The following is a 20,572-nucleotide window of genomic DNA, read 5'->3' as shown; positions in this document are numbered from 1 at the left end:
GCTCCCAGTGATAAATTTAAAGTGACACTTTTAAAGCAATCAGTTTGAATCCCAGCGATTTCTCTTTGGAAAAAATTTAAGACTAAATTGTTTAAAAACTTTGTCAAGTAAATGCCATCTGGAAGACTAAAAGACAAAACTCTTTTTCTGAGTTTTGAAAAATTTAGTCTTGGACTTGGTCCTAAGTTAGGGAAGAAAAAGAAATCTTAATCTCAAACTCTGGGAGTTTGCAAACATGAAAATGCTTTCACATTTAGCCACCGATTTGTTTTGCTTTGTTTTTGGTGCCTCACCCTTAGAACAAAGATTATCAAGTGGCAGTCTGTAATTCGTAAGAAGACTTTTCTCCTAATGTTTTGACTTTGTTTTTCTCACTTTATATATTATAGCCTACTTCAAAAATTGCAGAGACTCTTAACAGCAGAGTAGGTGAGGGCCATACAGGCATGCAATCAGAGGAACCTAGTGAATGTGTGATTTCCTGCAGAGAACGGCAACATTCATTTGCACAGTGGGTTTCATATCGGTTGAAGTCTTTCTTGTTAATAGTATTAAAAGTATCATATGTGTAAATCATCTTCAGGATGTTAAAAGATTATCATGTTATTGCCAAGAGTGAGCACGCAGGATCTGCTTCCAAACAAATGCAATAACTGCTTGCTTTTAATCCAACACAAGATTGCCTCTTTCAGCTTTATTAATATGTTTAATGTTAGTGAGACGGTTGTTGCTGTTTCGAGGGCTGTTTACTATGAGTTTGGGGAACAAACTGATACTAAAGCTAGAGTCTAGCTCTGATTCTCCCACTGTCTGATGATGATGGTGATCCTTTTTTTAGCAGTCATTAGCATATGCAGAGGAACACCTTTCTGCATGATTTATCCTAATTTACATAAAACCAAGATCAATGTGTGTTGCACCTTCAACTTCTACCTAACATCCATGTCCTCCTATAGATGCTTTGTGATCCATTACCACTGTAATCACGTGAACACAGGTGCTCCTACGAAAAACAAGAAAAGCTCTTTCGAAACAAACTTCTGTGATAACTGCTGCATCAGAGATGCTTCCCAAGGCTGACGGCCTCTCCAGGGCCTCTCCTGGGCTTTTTCAGTTGGAAGTTCCTTAGCGAGCTCTTCGACGGGCACTTTTTGTCTCTGCTGTGGGAAGGACTGGTGCAGGATAAAGATGCTGACCCACTGGTGTCTATTTTCAGTCTGTTCTTTTTGATCAGCGTGGCTTAACCCATCTGTTATTTCATCACCCTTGCCCATCTTCTTCTTTACCAGCATAGCAGAGCCGCCTGGCTAATACACCGTGCATCTCTCCTACCCAAGTGCACCAGAAGAACTGGCCTCTACAGACTAAGGTGTGATATTTTTTAACCCCTCTTCTCTTTCTCTTCTTTTGTGGCAGACTGCTGCCTTGCCCAAACGATGAGCGCAGCCAAACTCTGTTCCAGAAGCATTGCTGAGTCTCTGGCTACTCCTGCGAGCAACCTGCCAGCTCCACTAGCCAAACCAAATGTCTGCATTAGCCCTAAGGGAGGAGGATGAACCATTTTATGGCAGCTGTAAAAGGTCGCACAGTAAACACCAGCGCTACTGCTCATCTGTTGTCCCAACTGATCCAAGTAGTTTGGATGTGTGTGGTATGCATGTGAGCAAGCGGTTCAAAGCTCTTTCCTGGCTTTTTGAGATTCAGGTTACAAACTAGAGAATTAGCAAAACTTAGTTGATTAATTTGGGTTTGTTCTATCTAGTTTGAGACTGGTTGTTCAAATGAGACGGGTCTCAAGACCTATAACACTTGAAAACCTTTGTCTTAAAGAACACATTCTGCCTTTCCTGCATAAATCTGTGCAAGGTCCAGGGCTTTTGGGCTTGCTTTGTTTATACGCATGGGGGCATTCCAAGAGATTATAAATATCTAAAAGTCTAATGTTGTTTCACAGTCAGGGATGTACTAGAAATCTTCTAATTTGGCTTCTCCTAAGAACAGAACCAAGCTGTTGCCGTTATTGTGATTAGTTTTCGTATTACGAGTTTAGTCGCCCTTTCCTTCTGCTTCCACAGTTGTTCTTGCGATGTGTTTACATGTTCTCATTTCCTTCAGCCTTCTCTCTCTGCAGGGATGTATTCAGGAGATTGCTTGAAACATCCAATAATGCTACTACTCTCAAATTCTTGTCTTAAGAAAGTTTTGCTTATTTTGTATGCTACCGGTTATATTCTGCAGAACAGCTGCTAAGTTTTATTGTCCTGGAATGCTCCCTACTCTTCCCCTTCCCCCCATAGATGATAGTTATACCAGAATTTTTTCTCATCTAATTATATTATTTGTAGTCTTTCCATATTAGGAAAATTATCTGCAAACTTTTGTGAGTTTAAAAAAAGAAAAAAATACAACTTTTCCCTTTTCTCTATCCACTTACATACTGTAACACGAAGATATCCTTTACATTCTTCAGCGACGTCATCTGGAGAGACTGGGATGATGATGACAGTTGTGAGAAATAGCTCTGGTTGAGGAACTATTCGCGCTGCAGTGGGTCACCATTTTAAAAACACCTGGAGAAGTATAAAATCTTGCGTTTGGAATTGATTCATTATCAAAGTAGCGTTAAAGAAGAACCAACAGCTGGAGAAGCTGATGAATACCGGAAAATGTACTGTGCTATGTGAGCTGCTGAAGAAATGGGACACCTAGGTCTCCGGTAACCCTTCTGGGTCATTAGCTACTTGAAAATTTAGGGGAACAAATAAAAAAGAAAATAAGTAAGTACTTTGAAATTGCGGCTTTCATTGCCCACATATCCACAGGCTAACGTGCAGAGCCTTGCACATTGCACACAGAATATAAAGAATGTACAGTTAATGTGAAACTGGATTAAATCTTCTGTCTGGAATTACATGGGGAATCTGGGAGATTTCAGGGAGAAAAATCTCTTTTCTCATGTAAATGACCATATAAATTCCTTAATTATGACTTGAGTGATTATGTACCAGAAGTACTCACGACCAGAAATATTTTCTATTTTAAGAGGGGTAGTGGGGCAGAAGTATATTGGGCAAAACATTCAATTTGTTATCTGGCACAATACAATAAAGCTTTTTTTTGCTTTTTACCATAATGTATCCTTGTATTAGACAACGTACTGTGTTTTAATCCTACCTTTTATATCCATGGTCTTTGGCTGTCCTGAGGCTTTTGAGCTCTGATCAGCACCTGGTATTTATGGATTCTTTTTTCCACCTCAGTTCCTTAAATTCATCTTCAGCTGGATTAGGAGAACTCCTGACATCAAAGCCTACCCTTCCACCCACTACAGATGCTCATATCATACCAGCAAAACTTGTACTTTGCACAGTGCCAGATTTCTGAGTCACTCGAAGATTTAAAAAAAAATTAAAGTTTATAATGGTGCCTTGGAAAATATGACATCACTGGGAGTTTCTCTCAGAAGTTTTCTGCTCTGAGAGCATCCGGCAGGCCATGCTTATACAGTTCCCACCGTGCAGAGTTTGGATCATCCTAAATCCTCATATTCTTTCTTGCCACCAAATCCCAGAATTGATCAGGCCTGCAGAGCGAAGGGGTGAAAAGTGGAGGACAAGTAGAAAACAGATGTAGAAAACATCTTCAGGAATGTCACTTATCAGTGCGTGGAATGAAGCAGAGTTCCCATGTAAGAAAGCATAGAATTAAAACTACAATAAATCCACCATGAAATGGTGATCTAGGTTGTATGATACTTAAACTCCATCAAAGCAGTTTTGGCCTTATCTGTATTAGTTTGTCAAACAAACTTTATAAAGGCGGCTACGCTGGGAAAGCCGTGTTTAGACTTCAGCACTTGTTTTCAAACATGAGTCAAAGCCCAGAGCCTTGACATTTCATGAAGCTAAAGTTTATTTTGAGGATTTGGATGTGGCACGCAGGTGGTCTGAGCAGCTGACCACAAAAGGAATAACCAACTAAAGTGGTTATTACGCTGGAATTATCCATAGCGCAGCATGAAAATGGGCAATCAGTCGGAAGAGGAATTATCTTTCAAGATGCTTTACAATTACCATCATCATCCAAAAAAACCCAGTATTTGAGGTATCTTTTCTTCTTCCTTGGAAGCCTTCCTAAACTCCTAGGTACCACCTACTACGTATCTTTTCAGGACTGGACCTTCAACTTTTTGTTCTCCATCCATAGGTGAGAATTTTGGGCCATCACTACAGCAATAGTGGCAGATGGCACAGAGCTACATGACCCAATATATGATTATTCTTTCTGCTCACCATAGTTGAGATTTTTCCTTTTCTTGCAATTTCTTTCCTTGGAAAGCATGCTGATGCAGTTGAGACAACTCTTACTCCCCTTTCCCCCCAAAAAAAACCCAGCTGGCCACATTGAGCAATTAATTTCTGTAGTAGAAGGTAAGAGGAACAGTGGGGAATTACACACCAGACACTGACTATAGGTCAGGAGCTTAGACGTGCACGGAAACAGTAGGAAAAAAAAAGCAGTTCTTCATGTATTTTCCAGTATAGTCTGAGTGTCTCTTTGCAGACGGCAGCATGGGAGGAAAACTTGGAATTCCAAAATACAGTCCTAGTATCTAAAAAGCTCTTTGCAAAAGCAACTGACTGCAGGAAACAGAACAGGGCGGATCATCTTTAAATTGCTCTTAAATTTGAGACTTGACTTTTGCTTTTTTTCCCAGTTCGCCCAAATGTAGGAAGCGGCGCTAACTCTTTCCTGTACGGGTGAAAGATTTTTCTGTGGATGCTCCATTTCAGCAACATGGCAATTTGAACGTGGCTTTAGAAAGTTGGTACAGTGGAGACCACGCGGTCGTTTTCCCAGGAGAATACAAGGCTGTAAACTTATCCCTGTTAACGTTATATTGGACCTTAGTGTTGTGTGTTCTCTTATAATTCACCTCTGTCTTTACAAACTGTAGCTCAAAAGCAGTCCTGATTAATGGTTCTTAGCAAATAGTAGGGAGAAGTACATTTCCCAGAGCTTTTAACGGGATTAAAAACTTACAGTGTGAAAATAAACAGCAGAGTATAATTTGTTAGTTGCTACCTAGGGAAAAAATACTGTGCAACTGGTATACTGTATAGCAGGAATTCAGTGAAAAATCAGTTTCATAAAACATATATATATAAAAAATACGTGTTTTTAAAGCAGCATAAAGTTAAGCAGTAATAGCACTTCTAAAGTAAGCAGGTCCTCTTCCCTGATGGCTCTTGAAAGGTATGATTTGGGGTTGTTGTTTTTTTTAATAAGAACATCAATATCAGCACTGTATTTAACACTCCCACAAGGTGACAGGTTTAATAAGAAATTAGCACCAGCAAACTTTCCAGCCATGCTTCAGCAAATCACACCTTGCAGGTCTAAAGCTTGCAAGCACCGTTTATCTAAATGCCTGCACTCACTCGTGCACGTTTCCTTGTTCAGGTTGATGCCTACACCATCATATGGTCTTGCATCTTGCAAAATATGGATTCGGGTTCCAAGTTTATCTTTTACTCCATCAATTTTTTATGCTTTTTAGTACCCTGAAAATAATGCAAAAGTGCTCCTTCAGCTGCCCGTCAGTTCTGGCGTGCTGTTCTAATGCACGTTACCTCCAGGGGAGAACGGTCACTGAAATACATTCTGCTAAAGCCGTCCCTTCTGCAACACGAAGGCTTGTGCTAACCAGTAAAGCAAAGCTCCCAGCAGAAATACAGATAAACTGAAGCTATTTCTTGCACCTCAGTCTTTTAGCCCCCCCCTTTTCTGCCCAGACACAGGCACACTTAAAATGCATGTGCTTCACCAACACTTCTCTTGCTTCTTTAAATGACCTCCTCATCCTTCTAAACCCAACCTGCTTTTAAAAACCAGTGCCTCATGCAAAGCTACTGGTGAGGACTTTTTCTTCAGCTTCTTTTAAGGATGCCTTAATGCTGCTTTCTGTTACTGCTGAGAACAATGAAATACCAAATGGGTTTCAGAGCTCTTGACAGTGTCAGGAGAAAAGCACCAGGAGGCTAGGGAGCAGGCAACGAGGGAGATATGGAATGAGGCGATAGAAAACGTCAGTGAACCTCAGAGCTTGCGTGTGCCAGTGAAGCGTGCCCTGCATACAGCAAGGCCACACACTCTCAATAGACGATGTTTGAACCGAGAAAGTGCTTTTAGGCAGCCATTTTCAGGTCTTTCTCCTGTCAAAGCTCCAGGTGAGCTTCTGATTAGAAGCGTTCATCTCCATCTTTTTTTGCTGTTTTTAAACTCTTATTGCATCTCTTTTTCAGAGACAGGTAAGGCGGCATCACTATCTTGCATGCTAAGCCACCCACCTCGATGAAGTTTTATCTGTGACATTAGCTTTCCTCTGGCTGGCATTCCTCACCCCATTTTTGATTTGGAGGTAGGAAGAGAGATCAACTAGGTAATTGCAATGCTAATTTGGTCAGTTTTCTTAGGAACAAATTCAATATGGGCACACTTTTAACACATGCTCTACAGATCAAGTACAAATGTTTCTAAGTAACTCCATAGAAAAAATCTTCCTATAAAGAAACTGCTTAAGAGCAAAGACGTTCTTTCAAGAGAAAGACTCATCCTCCTTGGAGATGGTGGACTTGAGATCAGCGGGATACCATTAATGCCGATGCCACAACTGACCACCAGGTTCTCCTTCAAACTTTCTCCAAGTAAAGATCATAGCGTAGTTCTGCTGAATTTTTCTCCATTAGTGGAAATTTCCCTACGGCTGGAGACGTTTTTCAGTTCTTACCCTGGAGTATGTTATGTGACTTGCTGCCTGAGTACTACCATGTAGAGTAGACAAATCTGCATATTTACTCTAACAGAGCAATAAAAGGCAGACTCTCAGATTTCCTCTCTGGCTCTGAATATCACCTCAAAGACAAAAGTGAATGTGCCGCGCTTCTCATCCCTCCTGCGCGGAGATACACGTTATCTATGCCTTTGTGTTTTGTGTTCCGATTACCAGGCTTTTGAAACAGAGCAGTCAGTTTGCATGAACAGTGTTCATGTTTTGTTTAATGCAGCATGGTACATGCAATCAGGCAGGCAAGCAGGGGGTCCATTTGAAGAAATTAAGATAAAAAGTTGGTTTAATGGCAACTTTGTAACTTGTCGGTAGCATTTTTAGTATTTATGTGAAAGGTTTTAAAACAAGCAAGATAAAAATTCAAGTAACCAACTGACAAGTGTTATCCTTCATATTATGGTTTTGACACTATTGTCAATATTACTTTTACCCTTCTCCTTTTCCACTTGGAACCGGAAAACCAGAAGAACCCATGATTGCTTCCACACCCCCTCATGAGAGCTCTGTGGTATCGAAAGCCAAGATACAAACCTAACGCACCTTAGGTCGGTACAGCAGAGAACAGTCAGTGGTGTCGTGGCTGCTGAATCTGGCGTCTGCGCTCACTGGGGCTTCTCTGACCATCACAGATAGCGAGATTACTGGAGCTCAGGTAATTCATTCTTCTTGAATTTCAGATAATTAAATTTGTTGTACAAGAGATGTAAGAAGTGCTCTGACAAGCTGGCTTTTTGAAACAAAGCACAGATCAATTTACTGACACAGTAAACTCATCACAAGCTCAGTTTTTACTGTGAAAACGTACATGTCATTTCAGGTTAATTTTCAGTTTTCTGTACCCAGGCTGTTTAAGCTCCTCATTAGCATGTCAATCCTTGTTTAGACTGCGCTATTCATTTCTGGCACGGGAAGCATAGGCAAGGATTACTGCTTTCCCACTTAACTGGTCCTGATGGATTAGGTATTAAAAACCAGACTGAATATTGTTAAGCAGTATTTTCATGCTTGGTGCTCCTTAATATGTAAAACACTAGCACATAGATAAAGCCAACTAAGCTGTAATTTGTAGATGCTAAATAGTCCAGGGCACCTTCCCCCGCCACAACCTGCGACCTGAGTGGTCCTCGGGACCAGGTATCCTTGCAAGCTCCATCCCAGCAGCAACTCCCGATGTAGGCGGGTGACCTACACAATTGTGTATGTTATTACACCAGGCTGTACTCTTAAATGCCAATTAATTTTTCTAACAATTCTTACAAGCAACATGAAATTAGATATAACCTTTTTGTTAATGAACAGGGCACTGGTGTTGAGCTGTACCCAAGAAGCACAGCTATCTTAGAGAGTTACAAAATTCATCACTGCAATAGTACCAGAACCAGTGAGACCTCACACATCATAGCCAGGGTGGCATTAATGTTAAGGTAACATTTTTTGTTCTTTTTCCAGTAATAGTAAATAACAGCTTTACAGTTACAAATTGAATCATTTTTGTAAAGAGACCTGAGAAACATCAACTTCAGTCTAAAAAGGGAATTTATCTAGGACTTAACGTCAAAGTACCCCCAGTAAAACCATTTTTAGCTAGTATCATAGAATATTGTACATACACTTGATAATCCCTGGTATCCTATTCCACCTCCTGAAACTTACGAAATTAGAAGCAGGGAAAAGCTAATGGTAGTTATGTAGTTGCGGCAAAGGGCCCCACTACACATCAAGACCCGATCAGAACAAAACCTTAACTGAAATAGCAGGACTCAGTCATGGAAACGCCAGCGAAGCTGCTCTCCAAAAGGAGGCCAGCTCACTGGAGCTCATCTGAATTTTTCCCAGTATCTCCAGTTCTGTTTCTGCTCACATACAGGCTGCAGTAGTGCTGAACAGCCGAACAGCCTATAGCTTGTAGGGCCCTTAAGCTCTGGTCTGTGCTCACCTTGCACCCATCCCTCCTGCCTCCTGTTTAAATGCTGACTTCTTTTGAAGACCAGGAACAGCTAGAGAGGAAATTAGAAAGCTTTAACAGCTATTAGATCATACTTAAGCCTTGTAGGCTTGATACTGAAATTATAGTTCTCTTTAAAACCATTGGGACATCTGCTTCACGTTTCCAGTTTTGTGTTAGTAACACAACTAAGATAACACAACGTTTGAGGGGCAAGCCAAGGAAAGCAAGTTTTGCCTAGATGCGATAAATACAGATGTGGAAAGGGAAGGTGGCTAACACTACAGCACATCTTTCAATGTCCATCCCTTCTGATTCCCTAACAGGTTGTTCCTGGAGAAGAAAAATAATCACATTTTCAGTAATGGTGGCATGGAGTGACCATTCTTCAATCTACAGAAGTGTCTACAGAAAGGAATCAATCAGCAGAAAGGATTGTGGAGTTTACTGCATCAGGCTATGCAGAAGAAGATACACACTCCAAATTAATCCCAGATTTAAGTTTGGAGATGAATACTGATACACTTGTTGATATCAGAGATAGCTCTCTAATTCGTAGCTGGATATCTAGGCTTCTCGTGGCATTTGGCTTTTAGCAGTTTTGATTAAAGAAACAGTGCTTCACCCTTACCTGGTTTTTAAGAACTTCATTAGAAATACAAAAAATGTTGGACTTGCTTTAAACTTCACTCAAACACCAACATCTCCCACACCCCTGTAAGCACAACTAATTATTGCTTCTGAATAAGCTTTCCAGTTGGATTAGTGGGGAGGTGGGGAGGTTAATCTCGCCAGGCTTGGTAGCGTAACAGGTTTCATACTGAGCTGTGCCCACAGACATCTCGCTGTGCTGCTGGGGCCCTGCAGTACAAAGTGTGTGCAAGAGGCAGTACCTGCGTGCTGCCGCTCCAGGCCAGCACAGTTGGATTTGTGGCCATGCTGTAAGAGAGGTAAAGTTAAAAAGAGTTTTGGCCAAAAAAAAAAAAAAGCAAAACCATTCATACACGCACATTTATTGTAAACTGAAGTGCTTCCCTCATCTTGTTCACACAGGTGTTCCTGCACAGCACGGCCTGACTGTAGAAAGCCCTTGAGAGTAATCTGTACCTGCGGGTACCCCGTGTCATCCACGCCTGTTCCAGGTCACTTCCCAGGTGCTAGTCTGAGAGGTACGGAGGAAACCACACCTCGCTGGAGGGCTTTTTATCCCCTCTGTGTCAATATACTTCTGCAAGCACCAGGCAGCCAGCTGAGCTTTGAATGTCTGGAATCCACAGGCTGCAATTTCAATGAATTCTAATTAAAGAATTGCCCTCTTCCACATGTATTTGGAAGAAGGAAGCACGACTACTTTGGAGTAGCAATGTAAATGAACACTGCCTCAGATGAAGGGCACAGTTCACGCTCCTGAGATCGCTTCAGGTTCTGCAGAGACAAGCAGCATCACACCAGTCTTGACAAAGGTATTCCATGTTCCCGCATTATCTGAATCAACAAAAGAGCTCATCAGCTGCCGTGCCGGGAGGTGCAACACGGCATGCAGTAGGCCAGTGGCTGGCTGCAAAGGAACCGAGTGCTGCCTGGCAGACAGAAAACCACTGCAGCAAGGGCTATTTGCACAGTTTATTAGACAACAAAGAAAAATCCCCACTGAGCCCAGGTTCTGTAATTTGAAATTTGTATGGCAGAGAATGGTTTTAGACAATGTAAAGGTTTCCTCAGAATGCCTTACACCTCCTGCAACCAAAACTAGCAACAGACGGCTTCAAAATCTAAATCCAAATCCAAATTAAACGTATAGCATCTAAGTCTTTAAAAACAAACTCTTTATTAAGAATAAAATCATACAACCTGCAGTAAATTCCCTAAGGGCACGATATATTACAGAGCTGTACTTGTACTAAGGAACTGAAATGGCAAACAGACTGGTAACAGCAAGAAAGGGATTCGGGAGAGAAACGCGCTTTTGTCAAAGTGGAAAGACTTCACTGAACTTCCATAACTACCACCCGCCCCTCCCCGGATCCCCACAGCCTCCTCTGTAGCAACCACCTGCTCCTCGATAGCCTCCCCCACCTCTGTAGCCTCCCCCCCAGCTACCTTGGTATCCTCTCCCTCCTGAGTGCTTGCCAGAGTAGCTGTAGCCACCGTACCCTCTACCTCTGTAGCCAGAGCCATGCGGGTAACCTCCCCAGCCTCTGAGGCCACCTCCATTGTCGTAGCGAGCCATTTTGGGGGGGCGAGGACCATCTCCGAACCTGGCAAGGAGAAACATTATGTACTTGATGCAATCTTACAGATTCCATTTTTTTTAATATTAAGAAGAACAATCAATTGCCAAGATACTTAGCTAAGATGCCTCTATTTTCTGTTAACAGAATATGATGTTTGAATTACAGTTGCACTTTCGCACCTTTTCCACTTCAGTAAAGAAAAGCTGGGAACGGCCTGCCGTGCCACATAAGCAGTCCCTCCTCTACATCTCAGCCAGATCTACACCTGGGATAGAAAGTTTTCCCCTCAATCCCGTTTCTCCAGTTCACACAAACGCGTAGGGAGCCCCGTTCCTGTTTATGTGAGCACAGTGATCTTTATTTCGCTCCTCCCAAAACACAGTGAAGTGTACATCCAAGCTGTTCTTTGTTTTGATCCTTAAATTACTAACAGCTCACAGGTGTTTTAATTTTTCTTTGCTTCAGAAGCAAGACATGAAAACAAGGGGCAATGGAGGGGTGCAAGCACAGCCAAATATTTGTTTTATTTCCAGAGACAGAGATTAATAGATTTGCCCAAAATAAATTGGGGTTATCTTTTCTTTAAAAGTCATTGTGCTTTGGAAGAGGCGATGACAGCTTCTACTCCTGAGAGCCATTTGTCCTTCCTGTGGAAACAGGCAGTGATCTGTCCGTATCGGACTTTGAACATGACAATTTTACATACACTCAGACTATTGACTTTGAAATGAAAGCCTGAAGCTCCTGTCCACAGGGGACAAGACTCTCCTGGTGATTTTAGCTCTGGGCTTCTGCAGCCACTGTGCAGGGAGGGAGCAGTGGAGCTGACAGCTCTGACCTCCTCTTTCAGGCTCTTGGTGTCCCTGGGGGCAGAGGTGGTGAGCACTCCTCGCCCCGGAGCTCCGACTGCACAAGCCAACGGAGCCGAGCTAACCTTGCTTTGGCAGCCATGAGGCTGATGCCCGCAGCTGACGGCCTGGAGATCTGACGGATCACATTCAGCATTCGCTCATTTGCTGGGTCCAGCTGCTGAATAATCTCAGGATCTTTAGTCACTTCCACAACAAGAGCCTCCATCGCAGCACGCAGAGCAGTGATGCAGGCAGCCGCGTTGTGGGGCACCTTCAGCTTGATCCTACGGCAGAAAGACGTATATTAGATGTATCATGACTTCTAGGAGAGAACCTGTTACGAAAGGTGTTCTGTGGAGTGGTTTTTCATTGAGTGCTGCACATACTGAGCCAGAAATCTATATTCTCATCTTTGAAATTCTAATTTGTCAATGAAGGGATGTGAAATTCAGGAGGCAAATTTGCAAGATTCCTAAAATTTGACATTGTTAAAACATAACTATCCTTCTGTTTAAATTTGCTCTTGAGATTTAACATACTCAGAGAACACCAATGCATAACCCCTAGCATCAAAACAGAAAGATACAAAAATATAAAGTAAACAAAAACACGAGGCTCCTCAAGATTTTGAAAGCTCCAGGCCACCCTCAAAAATATTAGTGAATTAAGCTTAAGCAATTCTTCACCTCCATTTTACTGACCGGGGGTGGGGGAAGACATCCAGGTGGTATTTAGTCATGGTCATAAAATGTATGCTGCCAGAGGCAACCACAAAATCCTTAGCATTTCTCTCCTCAAGCTGTGTTTCTGAGACTTAAAAACAAGGTTTCCTCGGCCCCTCTCCGAAGGGGAGGTCCAAAATACATAGTACCTCTTATTCGTGTTCCCGTTGAAGGCGCACAAAACAGCCGTTTTTATGGAAACTGCCCGGTATCACGTTTTCAATTTAAGCAGGTAATCTGCATGAAACAGTGCTGCCAATATAAACCCCTCCCTTCCTCACAGGAAACAAAGGTAATGCCTTCACAATTAACCTGTAGCGCATGGCTTGCTCTAGGGTTCCTATTCTAGAGAGATTTATGTCTGTGTTAGCAGCTGCTCCCCCTCTGTCTGTGTTCTTTCATAGACCTGAACATTACGAGCACCAAGGAGGTCCGTACCAGTCATCTACCAGAACGAGCTCCCCATCCGACAGGACCTTCTTGGAGGCGAAGAGAAGCAGCTGCAGAGGGCTCACCAAGGTCATTGCTTTGGCAGAGATGGCTCGTGTTCGAATCTGCAGGTGGAAGAGAAATAAGACTCTTGAAATGGAAAACAGATCACCTTCCTCTGGCCAAACAAAACACCTTCCTCTGGCCACTGAAACCAGAGAATTTTGTAAAAACAACGACACAAAAAAAATCTAGGTGTAGTGTTAGGAAATTACAAGAGCACACGTGCATACAAAACTGAATGCTGGGCAGATGTTTACAGGGATTCAGCACTGGCTGGTGTAAAAAACCACCAAAAACTACCTGTCATTTAAACGTATTCATTTTTCCATGACTGCATGTCTGCAATTATGCAGCTGACATTTTGCAAGAGCCATCTCATGTTCAGTCAAGCTAAAAATGAGCAAGGCATAGCTGAATTATCTTCCCACCTTCTGTATTGCTGGGGCTGTGATGAAAAGCTCGTGTTGCTTCTTTAGCAGGGTTCTACACATGCAAATTTGGAAGTTGCTACACGTCCGTGCAACCAGCCCGCTTTGTCATTTTGTAGAAACAAGACCTTAAGCTTGTACTTGAAGTGAGCACTTGGACAATAACAAGCCGTCTGACCTGAGCCAGAGATAACAGCACTGGCTACATGGGCTATTGCCCTTCATTTTAAAGAGGAACTGAAGAGCAGTACTTGGGATTTCAGCCTCCCACCCTGACAGCTGCCTCTCTCCCTCCTTTCTTTCACACAGGAGCATGATGAGCAGACTCTGTTGTACTTGTTTGTCCTCAGGGTGAATATTTGCTCCTGCCTGGAAGTTATCACACATGCTCAAAAGAAAGAAACTTCCAGAATGGAAATTGTGGCAGAAAAATGGCCAGTACAAGGAGCAGGGAACTTGCAGGTCAGAGAGAGACTGCCAAATGCAGCAGGAAAGAGAGAACCAGACCTCAGAGAGAAACTTTCTTTTAGCAGGTAAATAATGGGTAGGGAGAGAGCTGCATATAAATCCTTCCTTCACCCCAGCCTCACCCAGGTGCTGTCTTCGCCACTCTTAAGCCACCGTCTTAGTCACTCTTCGTTTCCCACGTGTATTTTGATTTAATGAAGCATAGCTTTTTGAGTTCAAAAGTCTTTTGGTGCTTTTAGGGCAGCTCACTTTACAGAGATGGTTGAGGCAGATCAAAGGTCTGACCCGCTTGCGATCCTGTCATAAAGGGTGAAGAAGAGGCAAAGCCTCGCCACAGCTCTGAACTATGTATGTGGAAATCCAGAGTATCAAGCCGAGTCCCAAGCCAGTACCCAAAGGAGTCAAAATTCCATTTTATTACCAATGAAGTGGTTTATCTGGCATTACTAAAATAAGCTGCATGTCAGCAAAAAGGACTAAGGATATAAAAATCAGCACAAATAAACTGTAATTCTGAACTAGGCAGTGTAGACAAGGTGACAAAAAAGAAACCCCTACAGCATCACCTCTGCTGTAAGATTTTAAGAGGCTCTCCTTACAGCAAGAGGCTTTCCTAATTCAATGCTTATTCTCAAAAACATCTTTACAGCACTTCCCAGGCAGAAGGAACTGCGGTGTTGTGCACAGCTGGTTTCAACAACAGGCAACAGAGCGGCTCAGGACCTCCCCATCACTGTGCTGGAGTAACTGTGCAGAGGCAGCACAAGCAGGCTGGCAGCCCGAGGACTGTCTCCCAGCTACATCCTACACAAAGGCATTGCCTTCATTTGCTCCTTGAAAGAAGGGTGAGCAGGAGCAGTTGCATTCATGGTGGCCATCATTGCAGCACATGAGAGCACACAGGGGTTTAAGTGTACATGTACAGCATGTGCCCAGTACACAAAATTAATGGGATGGAGAAAAAGGTCATGGGGACTCTGGGAAAGCATCTTGGGGTTTTTCCGAGATGCTTGGGAAATGGGAGCTGTCCTCAGGAGGTGACAAACTACCTACTGCCAGAAAGGGAGCCCCACTGCCATATTACATGTTCCTGTTTTCTCTCTGAATTCCTAAGTAGCAGAAGTGATAAGGGCAAAAATTCTCTAGTGCCTAATTAGTATGGTAGAGCTCCTAAAGCAATCTCTTAAAGAAGGCACTAAGTTAGGTCTTTCTGTACGACCTGGCTGTTTTCACAAAACTCACAGGAACTTTCTACGCAGCTCTGCTTCTACTGAATTTGGTTGATTGAAAGTTACTGTAAAGGCTGAGTGACACCATGATCACATAAGGTTCACTTTCTGAAAAAAAAAAAAAACAAAAAAACCCAAAGAACAAGCTAAACATTACACAGCGTAGTTTTTTTCTTATGGCTTCTTTACCAAAAAGAGCCTCTTAGACAACTTGGCAGCACGTGATCAAGAACAAATTCAAAGACGTTACCTTTTCTCCAAAAACGAAAAAAGGCGATGGATACTTGATGTCCTGGCTGCTGAAAGGGCAGTTGACAGATGACTTGTGGATGAGTGCATTGTGCCCCTCAGTGGTAAGAATTTTCCTCTTCTCCTTGTGGTAGCAGACATTGGGGTAGACCCCAAAAGCAAGCAGGGAGATTACAACATCCAGATTATTATCTGGTCCAGTGTTGTTAAACGGTTGAGTCATCAAACATTCTGTTGACAGAGAACAGAAGACTGGCTCGCATCCACGGGTCATGTAGGACAGCACAGCAGAGCTGTTTAGGATCCTGGATCAATGCATTTTCTGATTCAATCAACTGGTAGATGTGCATCTGTTCTCAAATGACCTCTGCACTCAAAGCATTTCAATTCTACGTTCAATTTTCCATTTATTCATGGAGAGCAAAAAGCTGAAAAATACTACTACAAAGAGATATTTTTCTTTCCCAAGCTCTTCAAAAACAAGGAGAGAGGGGTTTGCCCAGAATGTGCTGTACCACAGTGTGTTTCCTGTCATTTGTTTTGGAGACAGATCTTTTGGGGGAGGCCAGAATGGATGTTTTCATTAGTTTATTTGTTACAAACCTCCCCAGAGTCTCTGGTGGCTTGTTTTCAGGTCATCTTGCCCAGAAATAAAGTTAAGGATAAATGCAGCAATGATCCTAGCAGCATGAGGAGAAAAAAATTAAAAGAATTTAAAAAAAAAAAAAACAAACCACCAGAAAACCCTGAGCAAGCTCCTCAGGAACATTAGACAAATTCAGAACCTGGTCAACTTTAAGAAATTTTTTTTTTCCTTAGAAAATTGAATAATACGCCACACTACTGCACATTCCTCCTGCGGCACGAACCCAGAAAATCATAGGGCACATAGCACACTGTTTAGATCACACAGACTCCCTAAGGCTAATGAAAAGGAGGGAGGAAGCGCAGCACGTACAGAGTGCATTTTGGAGATGCAACAAGTGAAGAAGAAAGAAAAATCAGGGAGGTAATTCTCTAAGGACAATTTCTCAATAGATTTTTAATCCTGCAGCCCTAACCTCAGCCTCAAAAATCTCCTTATGTTGCACCACAGCCATCACAACTTTCCTGGTTTAAACAACTACGAGAGAACGAGACAGCACTAAAATTTCATCTGAACACAGCTGTAAAAGCAGGTTTATGGCAAACCCACGATAGGCCTCTGAGCTTGTGTATTCATCATAGATTATCTTGTTTATTTCTCATCTCAGAATGAAAAATGCAATCACTAAATTACTATGTCCAAGCAGAATCACCTTCAGGGAAGCCAGAATTAATAAGTATCTCTTTCAGCTGCACTTTTGCTTCCCACGTCATTCTAAGAGTAGCCATGCTGAGTCTCTTGTGTTCACAAAACCTTTTTTCTGCTTCTTCACCACCCATTCTAGAGAACAAACAGAGTGAATTAGAAGTCTGTTCAAGAAAAGGAAAAGTGCAACAGTTCAGCCGTCATAGCATCCATTGACATATCTAGTCTGGTCACAAAACTGCTCACCCTGTGTTACCCACAACTTCTCATCAAATTTTGTGCCAAGACAATATACCTTGCATCATCCCAGGCTTGGAAGACGGAGAGCAAAGCAACATGATCTGAAAACCTGTTCCCAGCAAAATTCCTATGGACATAACCCAGCCGTTTGCCTTCACTGATGAAAGGTTCAGGGAAACAGGTGGCCGCAGAGATGGTACAAATAGCATCTCCCACACTGAAAGAAACCACAAAAGGTATCAGGATCAGGTTTATTCACAGTATTGCTGCCAGCAGCTGCCACAGGCTGTTGATACTAGTAAAAACTTCCCTGCTTAGAGAGCTTAGTAATTTGGCCCTTATGTACCAGAGTTCTTCACAGAAACACTTCCCTGGAAGGGGATATTAAATTAGCTCCAATTCCAGTACTTTCACAACAGCAAGTGTTCACAAGTCCGTTGTCTATCTTCCCTCCCCTTGCCCCCACACATACACCATCATCTTCTTGTGAAGAGGACTCTACAGCCATCACAATTACAAATAACAGATCTTTACTTCCCCTAAAGCAAAACGTGTGGATTCATTTTTCTTCTTCTGTAGGTGTCAAATTTCACATCTCCCCACCTCTACCTCACTACTATACTTAAGTATTTAGAGTCCCACTCTTAATTCCTAAGTATTCAGGCTCTGCTGGTCCCTTGCAGTTAACTCTGAATTTCATGACTACTTTATTCCCTATACTGTAAGTTATTTATCCTCCACTCTCAAGAATACTCAGTTTCCTATCCCCAGTTGTAGCATTTATTGCTCATCTAGATGTATTGTTTTTTCTCTTGTAGAGTGCATGTCTAGAGGCTCAGGAACTCGGAGAAACAAGAAAAAGACCACTGAGACTACTGAACTTACTAAAAAATACAGCCCATTATCATCATCTTGCCAAGACGAGGTTCAATGGGAAGTTTGGCTAGGATTCTTCCAAGAGGTGTCAACTCATCATTGGAATCCAGGGCATCAAGCTCTGAAACAAGATCTCTTCTTATCAAACATGGTTATCTAATACCAGAAATCCTTAGATAAGAAATTCAGAATTTTAATAACCGTGTTTAAATAGAACCCCATCTATATTTAAGTTTAGTGTTGTTTACAATATTGCCAACCTGATTTTCAAAACTGGTTTGAGGTCAAATAAATTTTACTTTAGCTTTACAGATGTTTTACTACCTCCTCCACAATTAAAATAATTACTATTTAATTCACATACATATTTTTCCATTTCTCTTTAGTTTGCCTCTGTACAAACCTCTATTACACTATTAAATTTTTTTTCAAGTCCCTATATTTGTTCTAACTAATCTAAACTCATTTCTGCCTCACGAAAATCAAAGCAGCCCTATCACAGCCAACTGTAGAGTCTTCATTGCAATTGGAAAATCACAGAACCCTCTGTTCATCAAAAAGAGAACACCACAAACTCTCTCTTCCATGAGGCTTTGCCTGCCTTTCTCTCCTTCCGTTACCTAAAAATTATCACCTGAGCTCATCCTCTAAGCTATCAAGTCACTGTCAATAATAAAGTCAAAGAAGTGTCTGTGGCTGTTTGCTGTACACATTGAAGGGTCTCATGAGTCTCCTTAACTTACTAGCCATTTGGCCATAACCATTAAACTCTACTTCAAAAAACTCTTTTTAAGTTTGCATGACAAAGAAAAACAATACAAGTGTGATCTTTAAAAACGCTTTTAAGATATAAATGAAAAATGCAAACTTATAAAGTACTCTATTTACAGACTACTTTGGGAAACTTCAGCATAACTAAAAGCTTTACATTTGAAAAAAAAGCTTTGTAGCCTCAGCAATTAAATGGGAAAGCAAACAAATAAAGGACTCCTTAGCCACTATCGAATCCATTTTTCCTAGTATCTATTGAACTCAAAAGCCTAAAGAACATTTTGAAGAACAGCATGTCTCACCATCCTAAAAACATACTAGTAGTGTACGTGCACTGAAAAATCACAGGTCATCCAGGAAATGAAGGCACATGCAGAAACGTCTATTTGGTGTTAAAGCTGAAAACATTTGCCTTTTCCCCTGGCTCTGCATTTCTTATCTGCAGCGTAAGAAAAGCACTAACAATTTTTAGACCAGAAAGTCATTAAACTTGTATACATATCCCTAGCTATGTTTTTCATTCTGGTCTCCCTTCTGTATACAAGCAATGTAGGCTCATCACACAATTTTTTCATAAAACCAACAATCAAATAGATATTTCAGTTCTTAGAAATTTTAAGAAGTGCTTATTTAGTGACATTTGCAAAGCCTGTGAGGTTTGAGATCACTGCTTTAAAGCTAAAGCATAAATTTAGGGTTCCTCCCCGCTTCACTTTACTCATATTCTAGTTAGTTCCTTGAAGAAACTGGGGAGACAGCTTAACCCCCACTTCAGTTTCTCCTGTTTTAGAAGGATACTGATGCTTGCATATTCATAAACTGGAGATTTAATTACTTGACAAAATACTGAGATCTTGGGTCAGCAAACTGTACAAAGTGGTAATTATACAATAAACTACTCTCTTTTTCAGTACTTTTATAGTAGTTTTGTAAATGCCTTAGGCACTGGACTGAGCCTATGTCATACACAGCAGTGCCACAGCTGGAAAACAGGAAGCTGGAAGCTAGCATAAGTTACTGGTAAAATAACAAAACAAGCCTTAAGTTTGAAGGCTCAAGTTTCTTAAAGGAATGACGCTCCACTTGGGAATTCCAGTATTTCTTCAGCTGCAAAAGACATTGCCACCCACACAATGCATCCAGGAAACACCTTGCTGTTTCAGACAGCATGCTACTACACAAACAATCTAAGCAGAGATGTTAAAGCAGTTTGTAGGTGATCGTTATACATGGGAAATCACTTGGAGTCAGCTTCATTAACACACAATCTTGTGGACAAACAACGATACCTCTTAGTGTGCGTTCTGCTTCAATCACTGCATCCAAAGGTGGTGGTTCTATTGCTTTGGCCAAAAATTGACCGATTCCTCCCAGCCGCAGCAATTTGATGCTCAAAGCAATTTCATGAAGTGGTGTTCGAAACATTTCGGGTGTCATATGAGTTTGAAGTCTGGAATGAGAAGAGAACAAAAGAGCCCACATTTTTCTGAACACAGGCTTTGATCACCATCATGGGTCATTCCATCAGCATAAACTACCGCCCTCCAAAGCAAATACTGCCTCGCAGCCAACCCATCAACTCTCATTGTGCTCCTGTAACTTAGGTTCTTCTACCAGTATTTATCTTCCGTGCGTCTCAATTCTCATCTCAGGGTAAACTTCCAATGGAAATGCACAGAAGGTATAGCCCTCACATCACCACTACCCGGTGTGGTTTCTAGTATGAGCTGACCACATATAGAGTCTGCATGGCTGAAGCCCGACTCGCAGCATGGTTGTGCCCAGCCCCACACTTGCCCCCTTACAATCATCTCCTACATTGCTAAGGAAGGTCTTCCACTCCTGAGACAGACAACCTGCTTTCAGCCTGCCCTACGTACAAGCATTTCTCTACATGTCCTTCTATCAACTCCAAACCACCCAACT

At 41.9% G+C, this 20,572-nt stretch overlaps 2 protein-coding genes across 2 annotated transcripts in view; both read right to left on the bottom strand.

Annotated features, from left to right (window-relative positions):
- LAMC1 (laminin, gamma 1 (formerly LAMB2)) overlaps positions 1-9,733 on the bottom strand; it is a 95,165-nt gene extending 85,432 nt beyond the window's left edge. Inside the window, 2 exon segments of the mRNA XM_009324652.1 lie at positions 8,787-8,847; positions 9,689-9,733. Of these exon segments, the coding sequence (XP_009322927.1) occupies positions 8,787-8,847; positions 9,689-9,733 (106 nt within the window).
- An 871-nt stretch (positions 9,734-10,604) lies between these two features.
- DHX9 (DEAH (Asp-Glu-Ala-His) box helicase 9) overlaps positions 10,605-20,572 on the bottom strand; it is a 27,281-nt gene continuing 17,313 nt past the window's right edge. The window contains exons 20-27 of the mRNA XM_009324651.1: positions 19,936-20,096; positions 17,885-17,996; positions 17,055-17,216; positions 16,767-16,894; positions 15,470-15,699; positions 13,041-13,156; positions 11,964-12,164; positions 10,605-11,053 (exon numbers count right to left, since the gene is read on the bottom strand). Of these exons, the coding sequence (XP_009322926.1) occupies positions 10,798-11,053; positions 11,964-12,164; positions 13,041-13,156; positions 15,470-15,699; positions 16,767-16,894; positions 17,055-17,216; positions 17,885-17,996; positions 19,936-20,096 (1,366 nt within the window). The 3' untranslated portion in view covers positions 10,605-10,797. The remainder of the gene's footprint in view (positions 11,054-11,963; positions 12,165-13,040; positions 13,157-15,469; positions 15,700-16,766; positions 16,895-17,054; positions 17,217-17,884; positions 17,997-19,935; positions 20,097-20,572) is intronic.

This window comes from Pygoscelis adeliae, unplaced genomic scaffold (genome assembly GCF_000699105.1).
Source record: "Pygoscelis adeliae isolate BGI_AS28 unplaced genomic scaffold, ASM69910v1 Scaffold126, whole genome shotgun sequence".
Classification (NCBI taxonomy): Eukaryota; Metazoa; Chordata; class Aves; order Sphenisciformes; family Spheniscidae; genus Pygoscelis; species Pygoscelis adeliae.
The sequence above is the reverse complement of the archived record's forward strand: the minus strand, read 5'-3'. Positions and strand labels throughout refer to the sequence as shown.